We start from the raw sequence: 21,312 nt of genomic DNA on the forward strand, positions 1-21,312 counted from the left end.
AGGATCAGTGACACAATCACCACTTTTGTTTCTTGCCTTTTCTTCTGTTACAAAAGAAAGCACACCGCATAATAATCATTTATGTATGAAGCAACAATTAAGTGACTTCCTAATAAAACAAATGAATAAAGGGTAAGAACAAAAACTGAAGTCAGATTCAGACTGCTTGTGTTTATTGTCGCATGTGATCTTTGAAAACATGCGCGCGGTGCATATGCTACGAAAAAGCAAGATCGCCCTTCTTTTCTGTAGCATATATGTGACGCTATAAAACGTCACTAACCTGATATATATCACCTTAGCAATAAGCATGACTGAATTGCAGAAACGTCGACGTAACCTATCCGAAAGCATGAGGCCCGTATTGACGTTCGTAGCACTTGACTGCGGCATCGCGATATACCATGGACCATAAGAAAAGACCGAAGAGTAAATAAAATTCAAAGTTGGATTAATGAACAGTGTAAAATATTAAGGGTATTTTCTGATACCTGTGTCACACGGACAATAACAGTCGTCGTCGATCCGTTCCGGGTTAGATCGCGATTGAGAATATATGCTGCCGAGGCCGCGAACGCGGAGCGATAGCATGATGATGATAGTGTTAGCTAGTCCCTTTGTAACGGGTGGACACCAGATTGGTGTCCCAGCTAATAATAAAAAAAACCACACACACACACAATTGTCTAAAGAGACATCAACATAAGAAGGTCACACGCAGCACTTCACCTGGACACACCCCACAACCGCGCCTACCCTCACCACACACTCACACCCCCACACCCGGCCCAAACTTCATCACAGTTGGCGAACTGCACTCCACCATTCGGCGAGCCTTCTCGTCGTCGCCGCAGTTGCTTTAAGCAAAGCTTTGTCAGCGGCCGCGCTGTCTCCGGCGGCGCCGTCCACTGTTGCGGGTGGGGTTGAGGGGAAACCGAGCGCCTGTGGGAGTGTGGCGCCCTCTATGGCCGGCATGGAGAGACGAGGGCAGCGGAAGGCTAAATGCTCCACCGATTCGTCCTCAGTGCCGCACACCCTGCATAGAGTACACGACACAGCAGGATCGAAACGGCGCCGGTAGAGCAAAGTCCGCAAGGCACCAGCCCGCGCCTCAAAAAGGAGGCCGCTGCCTATGCTGTTGTCGTAGAATCGCACCGGGCCGATGCTCTGCTTGTGCTCCCGGTACAGCGCCAACATGGACTTGGCTTCCATATCCCTGGCCCACCTGACACCATCAGCCTCCCCGACTCGCAGCCGCACTTCAGCAGCCCATTTGGATGGAGAGTCAGCCGCCATAGTATAGTCCCTAGAAGTATTTGCTAGTCTGCCGTCCGAGCGGGGTTCCCTATGGAACCGGCTGGCCGCTTCCCGGATGAAAGCGCAGGGGGCGCTGCACGCATTCGGAGCGTGGTCGCATTGTGTACGTGGTGCTGTGGCGGTTGTGCCGTACTGCGAGTCTGCGCCGCGCTGATCCGTTGGTGCCGTGGCAAGGCTTGTGCACCACGTGCACTTCTTTTCGCTTGCGAGCCGGAATGCACGCAAATTAGCTAGCATGTGTGCAAGTGTGCCTTTTTTATGGATGTGTGATCGCGTCACGTCCAGAAAACGGGGTAAGCGTGATAGCACGTGTTTCTTGCCCGGGTGCAAGAGCGGGTAGCGCTCGTGCAAGGTGAAATGCTCTCTCTTCAGGACACCGAAAGACGCAGGGAAGAGGCAAGAGTGGGAGCGCAACATCAAGCGCGACGGCAAAGCCAATAACATTGTTTATTGCCTCAGCTAGGGCATAAAGGAATATGTAAAACGAAAATTAAAAGGCGTAATAAATGGAAGAAAATAGGTTGGCTGTGTTCTAATAAGTTCAAGAGAGAACGATGATAAGGCCCTGTCGATATTGTCGGTTTCAGTGGCGGGCAAACCCACAAGGGGTGAATATCTTCCTCATTATTTGTGAGCAGACAGGAAATCCTGGACGCTGATATAAATATCGGTATATATAAATATCGGAGGATCCGGATCGAGGTTGCCCTCACATTACTGTAACACGAAGAAGCTATAGTGTCGACGTTTGTGAGCGACACCTCAAACCCTGCTTTATTGAGCGAAGTTTTAAGACAGGTAAAGGTAATTGAGATTCCCCGGGATGTTACGCAACTCACGAAGGATACCATATCTCAATGCTGTTTCCTGACACTCCAAAATACTTGTTGAAACCTCTGCTTCTCAAGAGAAAGGATCACTTGTACGAGCGAAAACAGTCAGCAGGGAGACCTGCAGAGAAAGAAAAAAAGCGCACTGATCCTGAAGCATCAGTGGAGCCAGTTGAAGAATACAGCGGTGGTGGATCGTGTGACGCGAGCCTGCCCCAGGAATGCAGAAAGCTGCATGCCACCGCCACTGGGGACAAATGTCGATATTTCTGATGTTGAGCAATTAACATTCGCATAGTGCCACTCAAGCGAGGACGAATCTCCGGAGGCAATCTACGCAAATCGGCGAGTTCTGTTCCATCGCAGCGATACAGGTGAAGCTGCCATGAATGCTGCTGTGTGCATTCGAGGAAACAAAGTCAAGGAGATAGCTGTAAAGTCGACAGAAGAGGTAATCAATTTTCTGCAGGACATTGCGAAACTCAGCTTGTGTCCTGGCAGCGGATTGAAGCCTATTACCAGGACATTTCCCTCCTACAATGGGCGTTACTTAATTTGCGACGAACTGTACCAATATTTTTGATGCAGCTTGCATATAGCCTGCAAATACTTGTGAAAGTTAACTCAGAACGCCCTGTCAAGAAGAAGAAAAAAAATTAAGAAACAGACTTAAGTCTCGAGCAGTTTGCCGTACGAAGGACAAGGTGGCAAAGCTGGTAAAAGCTCTAGGTGAAATGAAAAGGAACACCTTTCAAGGACAGAGTTTGAAAGAAATGTTAGTGCCCTTCCTCTCAACTAACAGCTGACTGTTAAAATATGTTTCAGAGGTTGCAAAACACAAGTCAACAAAAGTGATGGCATACTCTGATGAGTGGCTACTAGGCTTCCTGAGCACCAAAGAATGCCTATCAGCAGTTTGCCTGAAGCGCGGTGCGAGTTGAAGGGCTCGGGTTCCCATCTTGCGTGCTTTAATTGTGCATGCATCCGAAAGTTTCTAGTTCTACATACTTGGCTAAACGTCCGAAGAAGTTAAGACGAAACTATAGTGTGAATGAAAACGCCGGCGGCAGCGCTCTATTGCTTGCACACATGGTCCTTGGAGCCTAGAATGTGTGTCTAGTACTGTCCTCCATGCAAGCGCAATCGTTTGCACAAAATCCTCAGAAGTCTTCATTACAATACAGCACGGCGGTAGCTTCAGCAGAATAATAGGGTATAAAAAGCAGCTTCGTTTCTACATCGGCTCAGGGGCATGCGCGCAAAACTTCGCTCACGGAGAAAAAAAAAATCGTATCCTTGGTTATGCCAACAACTCGGCTGCGAATTCAATATTACGACTAAACTGAAATCAAAGACTAAAGAACGGCATCGCATGTACAAGGCACCTGACAATGAGCATATGCAGCGAATGCATTTCGAAGCGCACGGGCGCGCGCGTCGTCTGCTCCGTCGGCAGTGGCACTCCGCTTCACCGCAGCGATCATTCAGCGGCAGCCCCCGCCGCGGCCGGCGGACGACAGACTAGCAATATTTCTAGGGACCCTAGCCATAGGGTGGGTGAAAAAGCCGAACTTCTTCTCAAGTTGGTAAACTCGCCTGGCCCAGTCCGTCCGGATGCAAGTGGCAGCCAAATACTCGAACACGCGCCTCGCCCAACGCTCCCGTGGCAAGAAGAGCAGTCGGCCGCGAAAGGCCAACTTGCTGGCCGCCTCCCGTGCCTCGAAGGTGGACCAGCCCACGTCGCCTTGGATGGCCTCAATGGCAACCTGGCCATGGCAGCCAAGGGCAATGCGCCCAACCTCATGTTGTCGCCTCTCAAGCCATCCGCGCGTAACAGCCGACAGGCAAACCACAGAGTTGGCGAACGACAGTGCCGGCACGTGCACCAACTTCCAAAGGTCGCGCACCATCAAATAACGGCTGCAGCCCCACAGGCACCGGCGGCGGAGGATGCACTGAGCCCGGAGAGCACTCTGGCGTAGCGCCGCTTCGTGCACAGAGTACATGTCCGCCCCGTCGGAGAGGTGTATTCCGAGGTATTTATATGCTGTGCAGGTGGTCAGATGGTGCCCGCCCAGCGTGATCTCGTCCTCGCCCGCACGCTCACCAGCCAGCCGGACAACCGCCGTTTTCTTAGTGCTGAACCGTAGCCCCAGCACGGAGATTTCAGCGTGGCAGATATCGACGAGCCGCTGAAGGTCCCTCGCCGATTCTGCCATCACGACCAGGTCGTCGGCGAAAGCAAGTCCTGGCAGTCGGCAGCCCTCGTCGACTCCGCTTGTGCTGAGCCGCAAGCGAAATCCCAGGCTTGATGCAAGCAGGGCCCGCTCCACGCTTGACACATACACCAGGTACAAGAGCGGCGACAGTGGGCAGCCCTGCCGAAGGCCTTTCGTCACCACTATGCGCTCTGAATGCACATCACCAAAGCACACAGTGATGTAGTTCCGCCTGTAGAGGCGCCGGATGGTCAACACGAGTGTCCTTGGGAGACCGCGCGATAGCAGGCACGCAAACAAGGCCTCATGGGGCACGTTGTCATACGCTTTCTCGACGTCCATGAAGCAGCACAACAACGAGCGCCCCTCCTTCCGCGCGATGCCTGCGCACTGCGTGATGACAAATAAGTTGTCATCTAACCGGCGGCCTGGCCGGAAGCCATTCTGCAGTTCGGTGAGCACACCGCGAGCCTCCACCCAGCCACTGAGCCACTCCTTTAGAACCCTGGCAAAGAGTCTGTACACGACACTGGTGACTGTAATCGGGCGGAAGTCCGGCAGGTTTCCCGTCACTTCTCTATTCTTTGGAATGAGAACGACTCGCCCCCGCCGCCATTCATCCGGGATTGGTGCTCCCTTGATAACAGCTGTCAAGAGGCCAGCGAGCTGTTCTCTTGACTCCGGGCCAAGGCTCTTCACCAAACGAGCCGGCACCTCATCAGGTCCCGGGGCTGTACGAGCACTTATGCGAGTGAGGGCGCGCTCCATGGTCTTGCTGGAGATCTCCCACCGCGGCTCCATCTCTTCCGGAGACCCCTCATCCATCGGCGAGGTTACGGTCTCCTCTTCGGGCTCCTCACATGCCACCGTCTGTCCATACAAGGTGGCATAGTATGCCGTCAGGTACTCTTGCTGATTTTCAGCTGGCTGCCCTGTCGTCGCATCGATGATGGGGGGCAGCGGGGGATCCCGCCGGTCCATTGAACGCACATAGCCCCAAAATTTCTGCGCTGCCGTCTTGCCCTCCTCGCGCAGGGACCTCAGCACCTTAGCTATTGGTAGCGCCGCCCCGCGGTGGCGGCGGGAAGGCATCGCCGCGGCGGACACGCCAGCGCGCGCCCTCGGCACACTAGCCAGTATATTCTAGCCAGTATATTCAGTATACCGTAGTTTCTTAACTTGTTATTAAAAGTAAAAGGATAACTTTATATACACCTTGTATGGCTTTTTAAACGCAATAGAAAGGCAAATTATGAGCGCGTATGAAATAAAGGACGCTTGAGACAATCTCCATGGTAGAAGAACAAATGGTAGCGTAACTCCCATAGAAGCCTGCGTGTCGACTCTGAGCGAGGCTTTAGTTTCCCAGCGCCCCCTGCGAACTGTGAGGCACAACAAACACGTGACGTTGCTTGTGACGTCACAGTGCCGTACTTTTGGCGGGGAATTTGATTGTCTTTTTACTTATGAACGAAAAACAAGGCCAACAACGACGGAGACAGAACGATGCTCGGATAAGGCAGAAAAATGGACACCGTAACTGTTCAGTCAACTTTACTTGACATGGATTTCTACTGTCAAGTTTTACGTTAACTGAAATATTACGGCATCTTTAACTACCTCATCATAGCATCGTTCTGCCTCCGTCGTCGTTAGCCTAGTCTTTCGTCGCGCGTCATGTAAACGCATTCTGGGGCTTATTTCTTCGGGCACGTTTGTGAACAAGGGCCTTCAAGTGAATTCAGCAAGCACATGGATAGAACCACATGGCTTGAGGCATTTCACTAAGGGCATAAATGAGTGAAGCTGTGCTGCATAGAAAGCCAGGCTTTATTAATTCACGATTACTTACATAGACGCTTCACGACAATGAAAAATAAGTGTAGGAGAGCGACCACCGCTCATTCGTCACGGTCTTCATGAAATCCTCGTGATAACAAAATGACCTGAGCGTAGGTCTCCAAACGAGACGCGGTGAGATTATAAAAGGGTAAAAGATCTTGCTAACAAAGTACATATCAGCGTCAAACAACAAATGAACGGAGTAACTAACGCTAGCGCTAGAACACCAACCTGTAAGAGCTTAGGTAAGCAATTCAAATTGGGATTGCTAGTATTTAGAAGTTATTGCGTCCGAGAAGTGAAAATATCTACGATATAGCTTCGCTCCAATAAATCTCGCCCTGTTCATGATTCCCATATTTTACTCGCGCTTCATTTGCCACTGAAAGGAGTCAATGTGAGGTTACAAATTTACAACTTATGCATTTAATATGTTCATGAGAAAGATCCCATTGACAATAGGAACATCACTGTGATAAAAGCTAAAGCACGTTCAGCGAACGTTGGTGCGGTAATACGACGCAGTAAGCAAAACACGCAGCAAAGGGAGCGGAACGGAAGGCTTTGAGCAATGCGACACGCGTCTTGGGGGCAATAAAACCTCACCTTCACCGCTCAATTAAAACATGCAGCGATACGCCGCTCATGCAGACGTGTATCCGTAAAACAAGCCACCACTTTTGCGACGTGCCTGGGAGGCCGAACCGAACCGCCGAGCTGTGACGCAGCATTGTCCCATCGTCCGGAAATGCGCACATGCAGCGGCAATGTTTCTCATCGAGCACACACAGTCTTCGCCTTGCTGTAAAGCTCTACCACAACCAGCAGAATGAAATACTGACTGTTTGGTACAGCTAACCCACTCTGTACGCAGCACGCAACGATGAACGTTGAACCGGGGCCGATGACGCACCCATCCGCGGATGAAAAAAGCTTTGGTCTGAGCCATATCTGAGCTTTGGGCAACTACGCAGCGGATAATAAGTGGCCGAGAGAGGCCGTTAGAAACAAGTTAAAATATTATTAAAAATGTGACACGTTTTTTCTTACGCAAGAAACAAGAACTGCATTCATTCCTGAGCACGAATATTATGTTTGCTTTCTAGTTCTTTGGAATTCTGGCAGATCTTATTTTCTGTGTGCTAGTAATTTGCCTCACAGTTCGCAGGAGCCCTAATCATCGAGTTGATGCCGCTGGCGGTAGGCAGCTGCACGCGTTTTCTTCCAAGTTGCGCGACCAGTTGTACATTGACCTTGCAATCTCTAGTGGGGACAGAAGCGTGCGGCCGTGTGATGACGCTAACTACTTTCTTATTTCAAACCATTTCTTCCCATGGTAAGAAATCATTGGTCTGCGCGGTTATGATAACCCAGCAATGGCGGCGGCCATGGAGGGAGTATGGTGGCTAGAAGGGGTAGGTGGCGTCAACGCCGGCGCGTTCGCACCAGACCTTCTTTATTGGAATGCTCCGTCGCTTCTGCGCATGCGCCAACTGAAAGAAGTGAGGAGAAATAACTTGCCGGATGTGACGTAGCCTTGTTTTGTTTTGTTTGTAAAATGTCTGCTGCTTCTTGTCGCCGTTTCAAGCGATAGATCGATAGCTGGTCGCCAGTGTCGCCGGCTCCGTGATCGCTCGCAAGCCGGACATGGCTGTGGCGATGGTGGCGGACGGGTTTCTTGGCATTGTAGTTTGAATATCGTAGCCGTGTGGCCGTACGTGTTCCTTTCCACTTGTTATAATACTCCTTGAGCTTCGGCCTCGCGTACTGCTGTTCGTCAAGCAGCAAGCTGTGATACCTCTGTCACACGGACACGGCTGAACTCCTTTCAACTCCCTTCAACCAAGGTAGCCATTACCTCGAGGGAGATACGTGCCGTGTCACACGGCAGTCCATTATGGAAGGAAGTTAAATGGAGTTTTGAAGCAAAGGAGATCGACGATCTCCATTGATGTATAGTGCCTAGAATATACTGGCTAGTGTGACGAGCGCCCGCGCTTCCCTATGGGCGAGGATGGCGCTATTTGCAATGAAAGCCAATCGTTAGCGTCAGAGGGCGCTGCTTGTCAAGAGGGTGCCACCTGAGCAGACGACGCAGTTTTCTCTCTTCAGAATACGGCAATCTGTTGGTGTTGTGCGTGCGGTTAAACCTGCTTCTGCGCCTCTTTTGCTTTCACGAAGGTGCAGTAGTTTATTTACGGAGTAGGTGTTTGCTCATGCGAGTCGTTCCGCACTTCTACCTGCTTGGCGACGATTGCATCGGTTTTTTTTTTCCTCGTTTTGTGCGCGCGTTCTGTGCTGACCTGTATCCCTTCTTTTTTCACTGTGTCGCCAGTGGTGAAGCGCGGTTCCCGATTCTTGTTTCCCCAGTGCCTGTAACTAAACTGCAGAGAAAAATGCCAAAGAGAAAGCGGTGGTGCACAGAGAAGACTTTCTTTTTTGGCAAACGGGGCTACCGCTAGAACAAGGAGCGTACGTATTACTGCGCTATCTGATGCTACGTAAGTACGCATTCTGTACAATGGGAACGAAGCATCGATAGAAATGACTGAAGGTAAACGGCAACTGCTTTTGTTGGCGAGAAACATTTTTAGAGCATGCACTTATATTCACAAGGATGCAAACCTGGGCGAGTCGGTAACGGTGCTCCATGGCAGTGTGTAGCGCAAAGAGTGTACACAGGCGCTACAGACAGCACCTGTGTTGTGTACCTTTTCTGTGTCCCTCGATTGTCATTTTGCGCTACACATATGTCATATGGATGCAGTTATATATTAGGCGCATGTTTCACCGTAAGCGCGGCATTACCAACGAGCTTCATCGCGATTAACCGGCCGCGTCTCGTGCATATTGCGTATCTGAAAAAAAGAAAAAAAACTTCGTCAGCTTCTTCATTCAAAAGATGGTGACTTCGGCAAAACCTTGTGCAATCGCAGGCCGCGATGTACCTTAATTAGCCGCTGTAAGTAAAGGTTCCTCGTTTGTGTTCTGCTGTTTTTTTTTCTTTTTATTCAAATACCTCACGGGCTCCGATTGGAGTAACATGTGAGGGGGGTTACATAACTGGGGTGAGAAACAGAAGCATGTAGAAGATGGTTATTTTAACATCGTTATTTTCAAACCGTTAACATTATACCCTCCACACCTTGTGCCCAAGACGGCACCAAAAAGGAAGGAAAGAAACATATGCGAGCAGCAACCACCTCGTAAACGCCATAAGCGGGACGCAGAGACTGGACCCGGCGATTCGGGCTCGGAAATCAACGACGGCTCCTGTTTTCTCGAAGCTGGCTTTCAAGACTGCAACGACTCCTCCGGCTCTAGTGAAGCGGGCATTGTGGGTGAACAGAGTGGCAGCCAGGCTACACTGCAGACACCTAACCACCACGGAGGCCGTCATTCGTTTGAGGACATTCTCATTCCGGTTACATGGATGCGGATACCTTCCGTGGATAACAGCCTAGCTTATGCTTAAGACCCAATAACTTTGAAAAGATGAAGGTTGACCTTGCATTCCAACTTTTTGGAGATGAGGTTATTAAAGGACTTTTTTTGCAATGGCGGCATGTGGAGACTATATACACTCGGGTGCAACCAACAGAAGACTTCGTCACGCTAATCAATCGCCTGATACGAGTAATAACCTCCAGGATAACCAAGCGTGCACTTAAGCCGGGTAGCCCAGACATGCGTTTCTTGGAAGACTTTTTAGGATATCTGGACAAGTGGGAAGAACATGCTAGCATTGCCTTCCACTGGCATTGTCACCTTTGATTAAACATGCTGCCTTCGTTCTATTAAACCGAATCTGTGTTTCGTGACTTGTATTCTTTGAGTTTGAATTCCTCCAAACGCGAAAGCTCTCATGTGCGTTTACCGGGTTAGCGTGTGGCTCACGTACCGATTGAGCTTTCAAGTTCGAGCAATCTGCACAAAGCAATTCGATATTAACATTAGCATGTTAAAACGTTATATCAATCCTAAGCTCCTGAAAGAGCTCTAAAACAAAGTATTAAACGTGAGCCAAAGCAACGCGCAGCTCCCTTTCCAACTCTCAGCAGCGCGGCGCAATGTGCGCGAGAAGCCGGCTCGCACCCTCTCGCACCACAGCGCCGCTATGCGGCCGCCGGCGGCTTTCATTGCTCTCCGAGCCATCCCAGCCGGCGCGCTCGACACACAAGCCAGTATATTCTAGGCACTATAATTGATGGGCGAAGGGAGTACTCTCGTTTCCAATGTGCTTTGCTTCCGAGTCATTAAATAACATATTTCTTTAATAATGTAATTTTTACTCCTAAATATATTAGTTTTTATTGCATAAAATTGTATTCTAACTCGGTTAGTTGCGTTTAATTGTCGCGACTGCACCACGTATTGCACAACGCCGCGCATGGTGTCCAGCAGAGCGGAAAAAATGGCTATGTTTAGAGCATGGTCGTTGTTTTCAGCAAATGTGTGTTCTTTTATATTGATATGACTAAAGCTAATTGCATTTTGCGAGGAAAATAGTAGTATAAAAAATATTTCAGTTTGTTTTGGACATTATTTTTTATATCTTTGTGCAAAATAAACAGCGCCTAATGGCCCCTGTTGGCTGCTCTGAGAAGCTCGTTGCAAGCCGTGTGACACGGGGACAACTCCTTTAAGGCGAAACTCCCTGCGACTCCCTTGCGCTCCTTTAGACCAAGGAAGTTCAAGGTAGTTCCGAGTCGGCCGTGTGACAGGAAGGAACGACTGTTCATGTCAGTTCTAAATCCCGGATCCTAAGACATGTGTATCGTGGAAGCTGGCCACCTGCCGATAATGCTCAATGTATACATATGGCTGGACCTTGTTTGCAACATTTCTAAAATGTTTTGTTCGTTGTAAAGTTCTGCATGAAATATATGCGTATAACCTTTCTTGTATTTAAAACAGCATTTCGTGCACCAAAATCATCTACTACAGGTCATTGCTCCATAGATTCAAAATAACAATTCTCTCACCTTTTAGAACACTGCAGTGCCGTACATTTATGACCTGATTTATCTGCAGCTATGAAAATGACTGCTTTGAAAGGGCTCTTGTTATTATCATATACCATTCGCGTAGGCCTGTGTCACTTTGATTTTACAGTTCCTTATTGCACATTTTCTTGACTCCACCTTCAGTTTAAAGCATCTGAAAAGTTAGTGGCGCTGTATGTACCTAACCATCGCGACCCGCCAAAGCTTATTAAGACGAATAAATGACTGAACCTCATTTTCAGTGAGTAGGATAAGGGAAAAATACCTATGGCGGTTTTTTTTTTCTTCTGTACATGTCATTAACCATGCAAATCTGGGTAGGAAATGATGACATTGTTTTATTTTCTCTCAAATAGTCTGTCAGGTAAAAAAAAAAAAAATGCCCACCTCATTCTCCACTTACCAGAACTACGAACTAAGAAGAGAAAACATTCTCCTCAACATTGTTTAGTCACAGTGGCTGTTGGCTACATAAAGAACTGCTGATTTCCTTTCTGTTGTCTGGCCAGTAACTTAATGACAGCTTCTGTTCTGGTAGTCTTGATGCCATTGGCACTATAAGGAGGTTCTCGCACTGCTTCACTGTTTCATCACATTCCACATGACAGATACGGTAATGCTGGTAATTCTGCATCCGTTGCTCTAGTCAAGGGTGGCACTGATGAATACGCTCAGTGTTAAGATAGATGTCTCCATAGCTCAGTTGGACGATCCATGTCTGCACTTTGGACTTGGATGTAGGACAAACTGTTTCTCAGGCACGAATGCAGTCGGTACTCAGGCATACTGCCTTTGGCAGCATTGCATGTTGTGTATGAAATGGCATAGTGTGCAGAAGTCCAAAGCATTTTCTGTACAGTGTAGCAAATGCTTCACATCTGAAGGACAATCTGCTGACTTTTTTCGACTATATTTTCTTTGTGGCAGTCGAACACTCCGCGTCCAGATAAAAAAAGTATACCTAGCTTTAGGGGTAAGAAACACGGCAGGACATTTTAAAATGTAAATTTTCGAAATAGGAATGTTGCTTTGAATATCTTTGAAACTTGACAGTAAAGGATGATGTAACTGCCCGCTGCCTAGATAGCGGGCAGTAACGAGCCCACCATTAAAATGAAGGTCAGTGATGCAGTGATGCCCAACACACAACCTAAGGGGTATGTACAGCCCCCTTGTTTTTCTAAGATATTTTTTTTGCACACTACTGAGAATTTTATTAATAGCGCTGGGAGACGAGCATGTATGCAAAGGGACACATTGTCTTTAGCTGGCTTATGGTGGAAGAAACTATGACTTCCTCATGAAAGAGAGTACGGCGAATACAATAACAATCCTAACTTCAAAGCGACAGAGCCACGGTGCAAGTATAACTATCATGCCACAAGATGGAAGCGACGCTATGTGATCCCCAGTGGAAGCCTATGCATTGCTGTTTCACGGCGGCATAAGGCAGTATGTTTGCAGTTGTAAGGATTTCGCAATGTCACGCATACAATATTGCATCATTGGATGCTCAATGCACCTGCGTGAAGTGCCCACCAGGGGTGAAATTCTACCGTTTATTCCAATAGCAGCAGGAGCACTGGGAATTTCTGTGTGCATTGCATAAAAGGCTGCACGTGTATAGCTTTATGTTGATCTGTTATATCATGGTGCAAAGGTGCACATGTTTTGCAGCATTCTTAGGTTTGCTAGTAACCTGAAATGCCATACAGTTTCTCAACACATTTTATGTAGTCCTTGTTCTTTAGTTTCTTTTTTTTTTTCATAAGTACGACCTCTGCCCTTGTGTAAAGTGTTCATTTGCAATTTCTCATCAATGTCGGAGTCATAAATATTGCTTGTCCTATGCGACACATCAACAAAAATATATATAACAACTGCTTCCCCTCTATAGTCTCGGATACAACTTAAGTTTGCAGTAACTGCCATGCACAATTTCTTCGTCACAGAAAATAGTCTCCAGCTGAAGAATACCATCAATGCTTCTTGCTTGTTTGGTGTACTTACACATCAAAAACTGACTGTTTACCGTTCAGTGGAGTAAAACACATGCCGGGAAACATTCATTGGTCATTGTTAGCAACTGCTGTTTTCTTTAAGTTCTATCCTACTTATACCATCCATGTCACACCCCCAAACCTAGATATTTAAAATAAAATAAAAATAAAAAAAGAAATAACAGGCGGCCGACACCACAGCTCCGAGAACTTCTCGCTAAAGAGGCGACATGCCCGCTCCAGGTGGAACCAGACCTCCGTCCATACTCTTGCAAGCACTTCGTGAATTCCGAGGTTTTGACACCTCTCCTCTCCTCTAATGTTAGTGCGTGGGGGAGCCCCTGAAGGTGATTTAAATAAGACGAATAATGTTTTATTACAGCTATAGTTTAAAGCACTCAGTTACTAATTTAAAAATAGCTATTAGTTAAATAAGGCTGGTCATATCTACCACAGCTAAGAAAAATATTTTGCCCATAGCAATGCCGCCACCATCCCCAGCTTAGAGAAAATATAAATTCCTGCAAAACAGATATTCTGTTACTATTGTCATCACAGGGAAAGATCTACAGAAATATGCCAGTATTTTTACTCTTCTCCAGCAGCAAACTTCCCCTTGTTGTATGGCTAAGTACTATTAGAAATTTCATATGTTTAGTAAGAAAGCAGGCAGAATTAGAGAAAACACACCCACAGTTGCATTTCTTGAGAAAATGTAATGAAAGGAATGCCTTCACTCAGTTCCTTGGCTGGGCTGTACACAGCTGAGAAATTTCGATGGGCAGTATGTAAAAAAAAAAAAAAAAAAAAAAGAAAGAAAGAAAGTAGTAAACTTCGGAGGTTCACCGAAGTACAGATGCCTATGGGACTAATGTGCAGCAACTCAATTTTTTTGTCTAAGTTATCGATTAGATATAGAATAGCTTCTCAGCTTTTACATCCTTCCAGTTATTTAAGTTTTGCACTGCTGTTTCCCTAAAGGGACGCTGCAGTCAGCTTCATCCTACTCATCTAAAAAAAATCGTTATGTGGATTCTTCCAGGTTGGTTGACATTTTTTTGGCAGCAAGAGGTGCACTTATTACTCTGAAAACAATCAAAATGCAACATTTGATTTGCACCTGTGGTGTCATGACCATAAGAACTACTTGTAGAGTAAAACCCATTTGCAGCACGAATAAAACAACAAGAAGGCAGTAAGCTTTGCTCTCACAGAAATGGCGTAGAACAGTCTGAAAAATTGTTGTGGCCTGTAGCACAGCATGGCTGCCCAAGAAGACAGAGTTACGGACTCGGCCGATGGAAGCCCCCAGCGTTACCAAACTACCCCCTTCCCCTCTGACCTACAAGACTAGTGGAATAAGGGAGTAATTACTCATAAGCATCCACCAAAGCACATCGATAAGGCTGCAAAGGAAAGCTATGCAGCTTTATCAAAACCTCTTTGGTTGAAAAAGCTGCATATCTTTTCTTGTAGCAATAGGGCTGCCATCGGTTGGATGGCAGTGAGTAATCACTTTTTATTGCATGTCTGCTTAACCTTGGAGGGTTTCCCTAGGGCATATGAAGTGAGCATTAGGTGATTTTTTTTTTTCAGTAACCACATGTTGAAATGTTTTCTGTCTGCATGGTCTTGCTTTGTGACTAAACTGTGCACAAGTAGAAGTTGATGAAGACAGTGATGCGCAGCATGAGAAAGTGGCTGTATAATGCGTGCAATGTCAAGGTGAAGCTATAGCTTAGTTGTTTAATGCAGCGCCCAGAGAATCTGACCTGTATAGCTTGCCATGGGTTCAAATCACATTCGTAGGTGTGTGCCATTTATATGCTTTTTATTATGCACCCATCTAATGGTGCGTGGCGTCACACTCCGACGACAAGAGAGTGGCCTTAGTGCCTCAGGGTTCAGACCAGAAGTTTGCTTGCAGGCAATTTTTATTTCTGCGCATGCGCCATACTGTTGTACATGCACAGACCACATGGTCACAATTCGGAAAATGTCATGTAGCCATCACAAATTTCTCCAAGAGAGTCCCCTTAATCCTTACGAGATGCAGCTCATGCTGCAAAACACTTATCATCAATCAGTAGTGAACGGCTGTGTAGTCGTGCATTGGAGATCTGCCGGAGTAAACATTAAGTAACGTCACCGCGGTTTACTTACAAAAGTGGCCATTGGTGGCTTAGCTGTATTTTAGTTTCCATACTTTTGTAATCTATAAAACTTTTACCATAGAAAAAGCCTGTGTTTCATTATTAGAACACAGTAATTTATTGGTATAGACCAAGTTCATTTTGCCCTCACTATTTTCATAAGTTGTTCTCATTTGGATGTGGATAGGTCAAGAGAGCTGTGCATACAGTACAGGCAGATGATAAGGGGGAGGGGAAGAAACCGTAATGACATTCATGGTGAGCTTTATCATATTGATCGTATTTATATGCTGTGAGCAAGAACGTTCTGATGCATTCTAGCAATGCGAGGAGGAGAAAGCTGTCTTATTGAAAGGTCAGGACACTGATTGTGGGAAGGTGCTGCTGAGAGGTTTGTGATGAGCAGATCCTGTTTAATTCATCAGCAAGCCTCACTGCATCATAATTACGATATGACATAAACGGCCAACACTGTTAAGTTGCGCTGACATATTCATGCGTCGTATGTCATTTTTGGTTGCTGTGTGGGCTTACACATATTTTTGATGTGATACCCAAAATGTGAGCTCTTTTTTTTTTCCTTCATTCGTGCAGATGTCCGTGCTTAGGCTACACATGACCACCTCTGTTGCATATGCTCTGGTCGACGGCTGGCAGAGATGCCCGTTTAGGTAACTTTTGGGTCATCGAACATCGGACCTTCACATTTGGATGAATCCACCGCCAACTGGTTACAGGAGAATGATTCTCTCCTTGCTCCTCCAGGAGAAAAACCTAGCACATCAAATCTGACCCCTTTCGTGGCACCTACACGCCCCTTTTTTTTGTTGACCAAAGGTGTTGCCGTATATATGAAATAAATAATTGAAGCAACAAATAAATCTCGGCAATGTGCAAAATATGCTTGCACATTTAATGCTATTACATTTAACCTAGCGACCACATTTCGTGACATTCTGTGAATTGCAATGCATGTCTGCTAATTATTGCGATTCCTGTATGTGCTGTACCAGTGTACCTGGGCAGCTGTTTTCCCTCTTTGTGGCGAAGTTGCGAGTCTTCTGTTGGAGCAAAGATTGTGTTACCTCAGAATATTTTCTCACATGCATCAGTGCATACTTTGCTTGAATGCTTCAGTTCACCCTTTTAAAGTGACACTGAGGACAACTCCATTGAGTCATTGGTCTCAGTCAATATTTGATTATTTCTCTCATTATGGCTGTGTTGTCCGGCAGCAATTGTGGCATATAGTATTTATTGGTGAGAAAATTTAAATTGGAAGCCTTCCCATGAGTCGATTCATGATGACCTTGCTGAAAAGGACGTGTCACTGCCACATTAGAGTGGCTCACGACACAATATATCTTGCAGTAATGTGCACGAAAACTTCTGTGTGGAAGCATGCATTTTACTTGCAAAATTGGCCGGTAATGGCAGCATCTTTGTTCTGTTTCTTGGTCTTTCCATCCTTTTAAAACCTCTGCTTTCATTTTAAGTGGTCTCTTTAATGGTTTGTGGGGTTTAATGTCCCAAAGCGACTCGTGTGGTCTCTTTAAGATTAGAACACTGTATCTTAGCGATACAGGAAAACTGCTTTCCATCCTCCTTAGTGTCCCTTCAAAGGAATCCGACAATAGAACACAATTCACTATAAGTATTTCAATATGTATTGCCATTTGCCTACTTTGTGCCTGTGGCTAATTTTAGCTTGTTTTACTCCACAAAAGGAGCTTTGTTTAACAAAATAAATACAGTGTAAATTTCACTGGTGACTAATTAACCATATTAACAACTCCCTCTTGTGTAAACTCACTGAACATCTGAAATATGTTTCGTCAGCACTTCATTACTTCCGGGCTGCCATGCATGGCAGCTATGGCATGTGGTTTTTATGGTAAGCAACCACCTTGGCAGGAATGTTGCTTTGTGAGCTGCGTCGATTAGTGTCTGCCCAAGACTTGGACATCACTTAGGAATATACACGATCAGCAGTAGGACGGTGTACATTGGACCTGTGTTGGCAGTCACTTTTTCAGAATTGCAGCGTCGGAACCAAGGACCATATGGCATTACCTTGGCCTGCATGCATGACAACACAACAAAAACAGGACATAACTCCACCTAACAGACAGGATTAAAATCTCCATGCAGGCCTTGTGCTCAACACATCACTAAAGGCAACAAGCACTGTTTGCCATGTCAGTCACAGCAATGGTTCTAGCAAAACTACTTTCGCTGTGTAGTGTTTAATATTTTTAACAGTGCAAATTTACGCTGTTATGTTACTCTTGCAATGATTTATGTCCATATACCTTTTTTATCCCATAGCTGCAGTTGGCTATCGTGACATATGGAGTATTTTGTGACCACCCGAGGGTATTGTATGACCTGAAATCGAGATGCATGTGTGCATTTTGACACTACACAACTAATATGCAGTCCGCAATAAATGTTCCGTCTTGCGCTGGCAAGCAGACTGCTTAGATCTTTGAAGATGCAACACATCATTAGCATGATTGTGTGAAACAATATGAAGGGATATCAGTCCATATTGTTGCAGCTTTCACAGCTGGCCTGTTTTCCCTAAGGCAGAGGAAATAATTACTTGGCAAACTTTGTTTTTGGTGCATGCTGCAACTAGTCGCAAGGGCAATGACTGGACAAAGATGGAATCACGAACGCAGCACTGTTTATTTATTGTTTCAACACTAGTCTACATGCTTGTCTACAATGATAAGCACAACAGGGCAGGTAGAAATAACATCGATCGAATATAGGACGTCATGTGATGTTTTCTGAGACAAAAAAAAAAATAAAAAAAATATAGGAATTAGATACAAGAACTGTCTAGAGCTAGAGCAGCTGGAAGATAAATACTGTGCAAAAATACCAGGACTTTCACAGCTCGCGCTTCGAGCCTTTAACTTTAGGAGCAAAACTAGAGGCAGGACTGCGTCGGGAGATGTCGAGAGCATTTTATCTTTACGCGGGCGGTCTACCTCCTGGCACTCCTAAGTACAGAAGTTTACTTGAAAATATACCTGGATTCCACGGTTGCATGACTAGTCCAGTAGGCCGGCAGCAAGTCGCTTGAGAGCTGTGATGAATAGCTGGCCTTCCCGGTTGAGGTTCTATTTCCCGGTTAGTCCCGGGCTGGCTACCGCACCGGAGCTTCATAATAGATTAGCTGTGCCAAGCTGCCTGCATCAATTGGACACCGAGTTCCGTGTTTGTACATCCGATAAAGGCAACGAAAATGGCAAAACAATTGCCCTGCGGATACACTAACCGACCTCTTGAAATCCAGGAGAGAGGCAATTTCGTACAAATTACAGGCTCCAACCGGCCTTTTTATACTGGTATTTCCAGGTGATTAAAGTTTACGACTGCTACTAAATAGTGGTGTCGAAGTCGAGGACAACGATAAAAATGACAGCGAGATTCCATGTTTTTTCGCATTCCATGTGTTGCGTAACTTGCGCTGTACACCTCAGTCCGATTGTATACGTACTTTCGGATGATCCAAAGGCAGTGACTCGTATAAATTTCGAGAAATGCAAGTAAGTATATGGAATGCTGAATACACCAGTTACTTGCAACATACTGCAGGAATGTATCATCGACAAGGGCGGGCTGACACGCATTGCAGAACTAGCGTCGCAGAGTCCACAGGTCGGAGACGGTGCTATCTGTAACTAAGAGAACGCATGGGAATATCACAGCATGCCGCTTTACGAACAGCAGTACGCGAGGCCGAAGCTCAAGGAGTATTATAACAAGTGGAAAGGAACACCTGGGAACACGGCCACACACGGCCACTCGGCGATTTCCACTGGTCGATCGGAGCTGGGCGCCCGAGCCGACCTAAAGCGCTACAGAGCGAGCCAGCCTTGGTCGACCAGCGGAACGTGTAGAGCGCGCGGCGGAAGTAAAGCTGAGCCGGTTTCGAAAGTTGTAGCCGCATCCCAGCGCCAAAATGTTTGCGGTTAATAAATAGGCAGGAGTGCGGCACTCAACAACTTGCTTTCTCATTTTTTTACGCTGCAGACGTTTTTCGATAGACTCACTTCGACATATATTCGCGCAAAAAACGGTGACATACAGCGTCCTCTGCCGATGTCGCTGAAACGGTCAAAAACAGCCAGAAGAATCCAGCAGCATCCGGAAGTGACCGCGTCAGCAACTAGGACTTCCGGCGAGATCCGACTTCGGTCGGCGGATCGAGCTGGAGCGTCCCGAGCTGCCCCAAACCACCAGCGGAATACGCGCAACCTATCTTGGTCGACCAGTGGAAATCGAAATCGTCGTCCCAGAGCAAGAAAACGTGCTCCGTACCGACCAGTGGAAATCGCCTACGATGCCAAGAAACCCGTCCGCCGCCATCGCCACAGTCAAGTCCGGCTTGCGAGCGATCACGGACTCGGAGCCGGCGACACATGGCGACCATCTGTCGGCCTATCGCTAGAAAGGCGCAGACTGGTGACACGCACCGTGGCACTAGTAGGGTCCCTAGAAATATTGCTAGTCTGTCGTCCGCCGGCCGCGGCGGGGGCTGCCGCTGAATGATCGCCGCGGTGGCGCTGCGGTGAACCGGAGTGCGCCACTGCTGACGGAGCAGACGACGCGCGCGCCCGTGCGCTTCGAAATGCATTCGCTGCATGCTCATTGTCAGGTGCCTTGTATGTATACATGCGATGCCGCTCTTTAGTCTTTGATTTCAGTTTAGTCGTAATATTGAATTCGCAGCCGAGTTGTTGGCATAACCACGGATGCGACTTTTTTTTTTTTTTTTTCGTGAGCGAAGTTTTGCGCGCATGCCCCTCAGCCGATGTAGAAACGAAGCTGCTTTTTATACCCTATTATCCTGCTGAAGCTACCGCCATGCCGTATTGTAATGAAGGCTTCTGAGGATTTTGTGCAAACAATTGCGCTTGCATGGAAAACTATACTAGACGCACATTCTAGGCTCCAAGGGCCATGTGTGCGAGCAACAAAGCGCTGTCGCCGGCGTTTTCATTCACGCTATAGTTTCATCTTAACTTCTTCGGACGTTTAGCTAAGCTATAACACGTATGTAGAACTAGAAACTTTCGGATGCATGCACAATTAAAGCACGCAAGATGGGAACCCGAGCCCTTCAAATCGCACCGCGCTTCAGGCAAACTGCTGATGGGCATTCTTTGGTACTTAGGAAGCCTAGTAGCCACTCATCAGAATATGCCATCACTTTTGTTGACTTCCGTTTTGCAACCTCTAAAACATATTTTAACGGCCAGCTGTTAGTTGAGAGGAAGGGCACTAACACTTCTTTCAAATTCTGTCCTTGAAGGTGTTCATTTTCATTTTTCATTTCACCGAGAGCTTTTACCGGCTTTGCCACCTTGTCCTTCGTACGACAAACTGCTTGAGACATAGAAGTCTGTTTCTTAATTTTTTCTTCTTCTTGACAGGGTGTTCTGAGTTAACTTTCGCAAGTATTTGCAGGCTATATGCATGTTGCATCAGAAATAATGGTACAGTTCGTCGCAAATTAAGCAACGCCCATTGTAGGTGGGAAAGGTCTTGGTAATAGGCTTCAATCCGCTGCCAGGACACAAGCTGAGTTTCGCAATGTCCTGAATAAGATTAATTACCTCTTCTGTCGACTTTACAGCTATCTCCTTGACTTTGTTTCCTCGAATGCACAGAGCAGCATTCATGGCAGCTTCACCACTGCGATGGAACAGAACTCGCCGATGGCAATTGCCTCCGGAGATTCGTCCTCGCTTGAGTGGCACTATGCGAATGTTCAGTGTTCAACATCAGAAAGATCGACATTTGTCCCCAGTGGCGGTGGCATGCAGCTTTCTGCATTCCTGGAGCAGGCTCACGTCACACGATCCACCACGCTGTATTCTTCAACTGGCTCCACTGATGCTTCAGGATCAGTGCACTTTTTTTTCTTT

General features: G+C 46.8%; 1 protein-coding gene across 1 annotated transcript; it reads right to left on the minus strand.

The window, feature by feature from the left end:
• Positions 1-596: 596 nt before the first annotated feature.
• LOC146175349 (uncharacterized) lies at positions 597-2,114 on the minus strand. The gene has a single exon (XM_084581692.1). The coding sequence runs from the start codon at positions 1,759-1,761 to the stop codon at positions 799-801; it is 963 nt and encodes a 320-aa protein (XP_084437818.1). The 5' UTR covers positions 1,762-2,114; the 3' UTR covers positions 597-798.
• Positions 2,115-21,312: the final 19,198 nt, after the last annotated feature.

The sequence above is a fragment of the Amblyomma maculatum genome, chromosome 10 (genome assembly GCF_055883805.1).
Source record: "Amblyomma maculatum isolate TAMU_Amacu chromosome 10, ASM5588380v1, whole genome shotgun sequence".
NCBI lineage: Eukaryota > Metazoa > Arthropoda > Arachnida > Ixodida > Ixodidae > Amblyomma > Amblyomma maculatum.

Excerpts from the sequence above, each read along its gene's own strand:
- LOC146175349 (XM_084581692.1), bottom strand. The coding sequence starts at position 1,761 with ATGTTATTGGCTTTGCCGTCGCGCTTGATGTTGCGCTCCCACTCTTGC.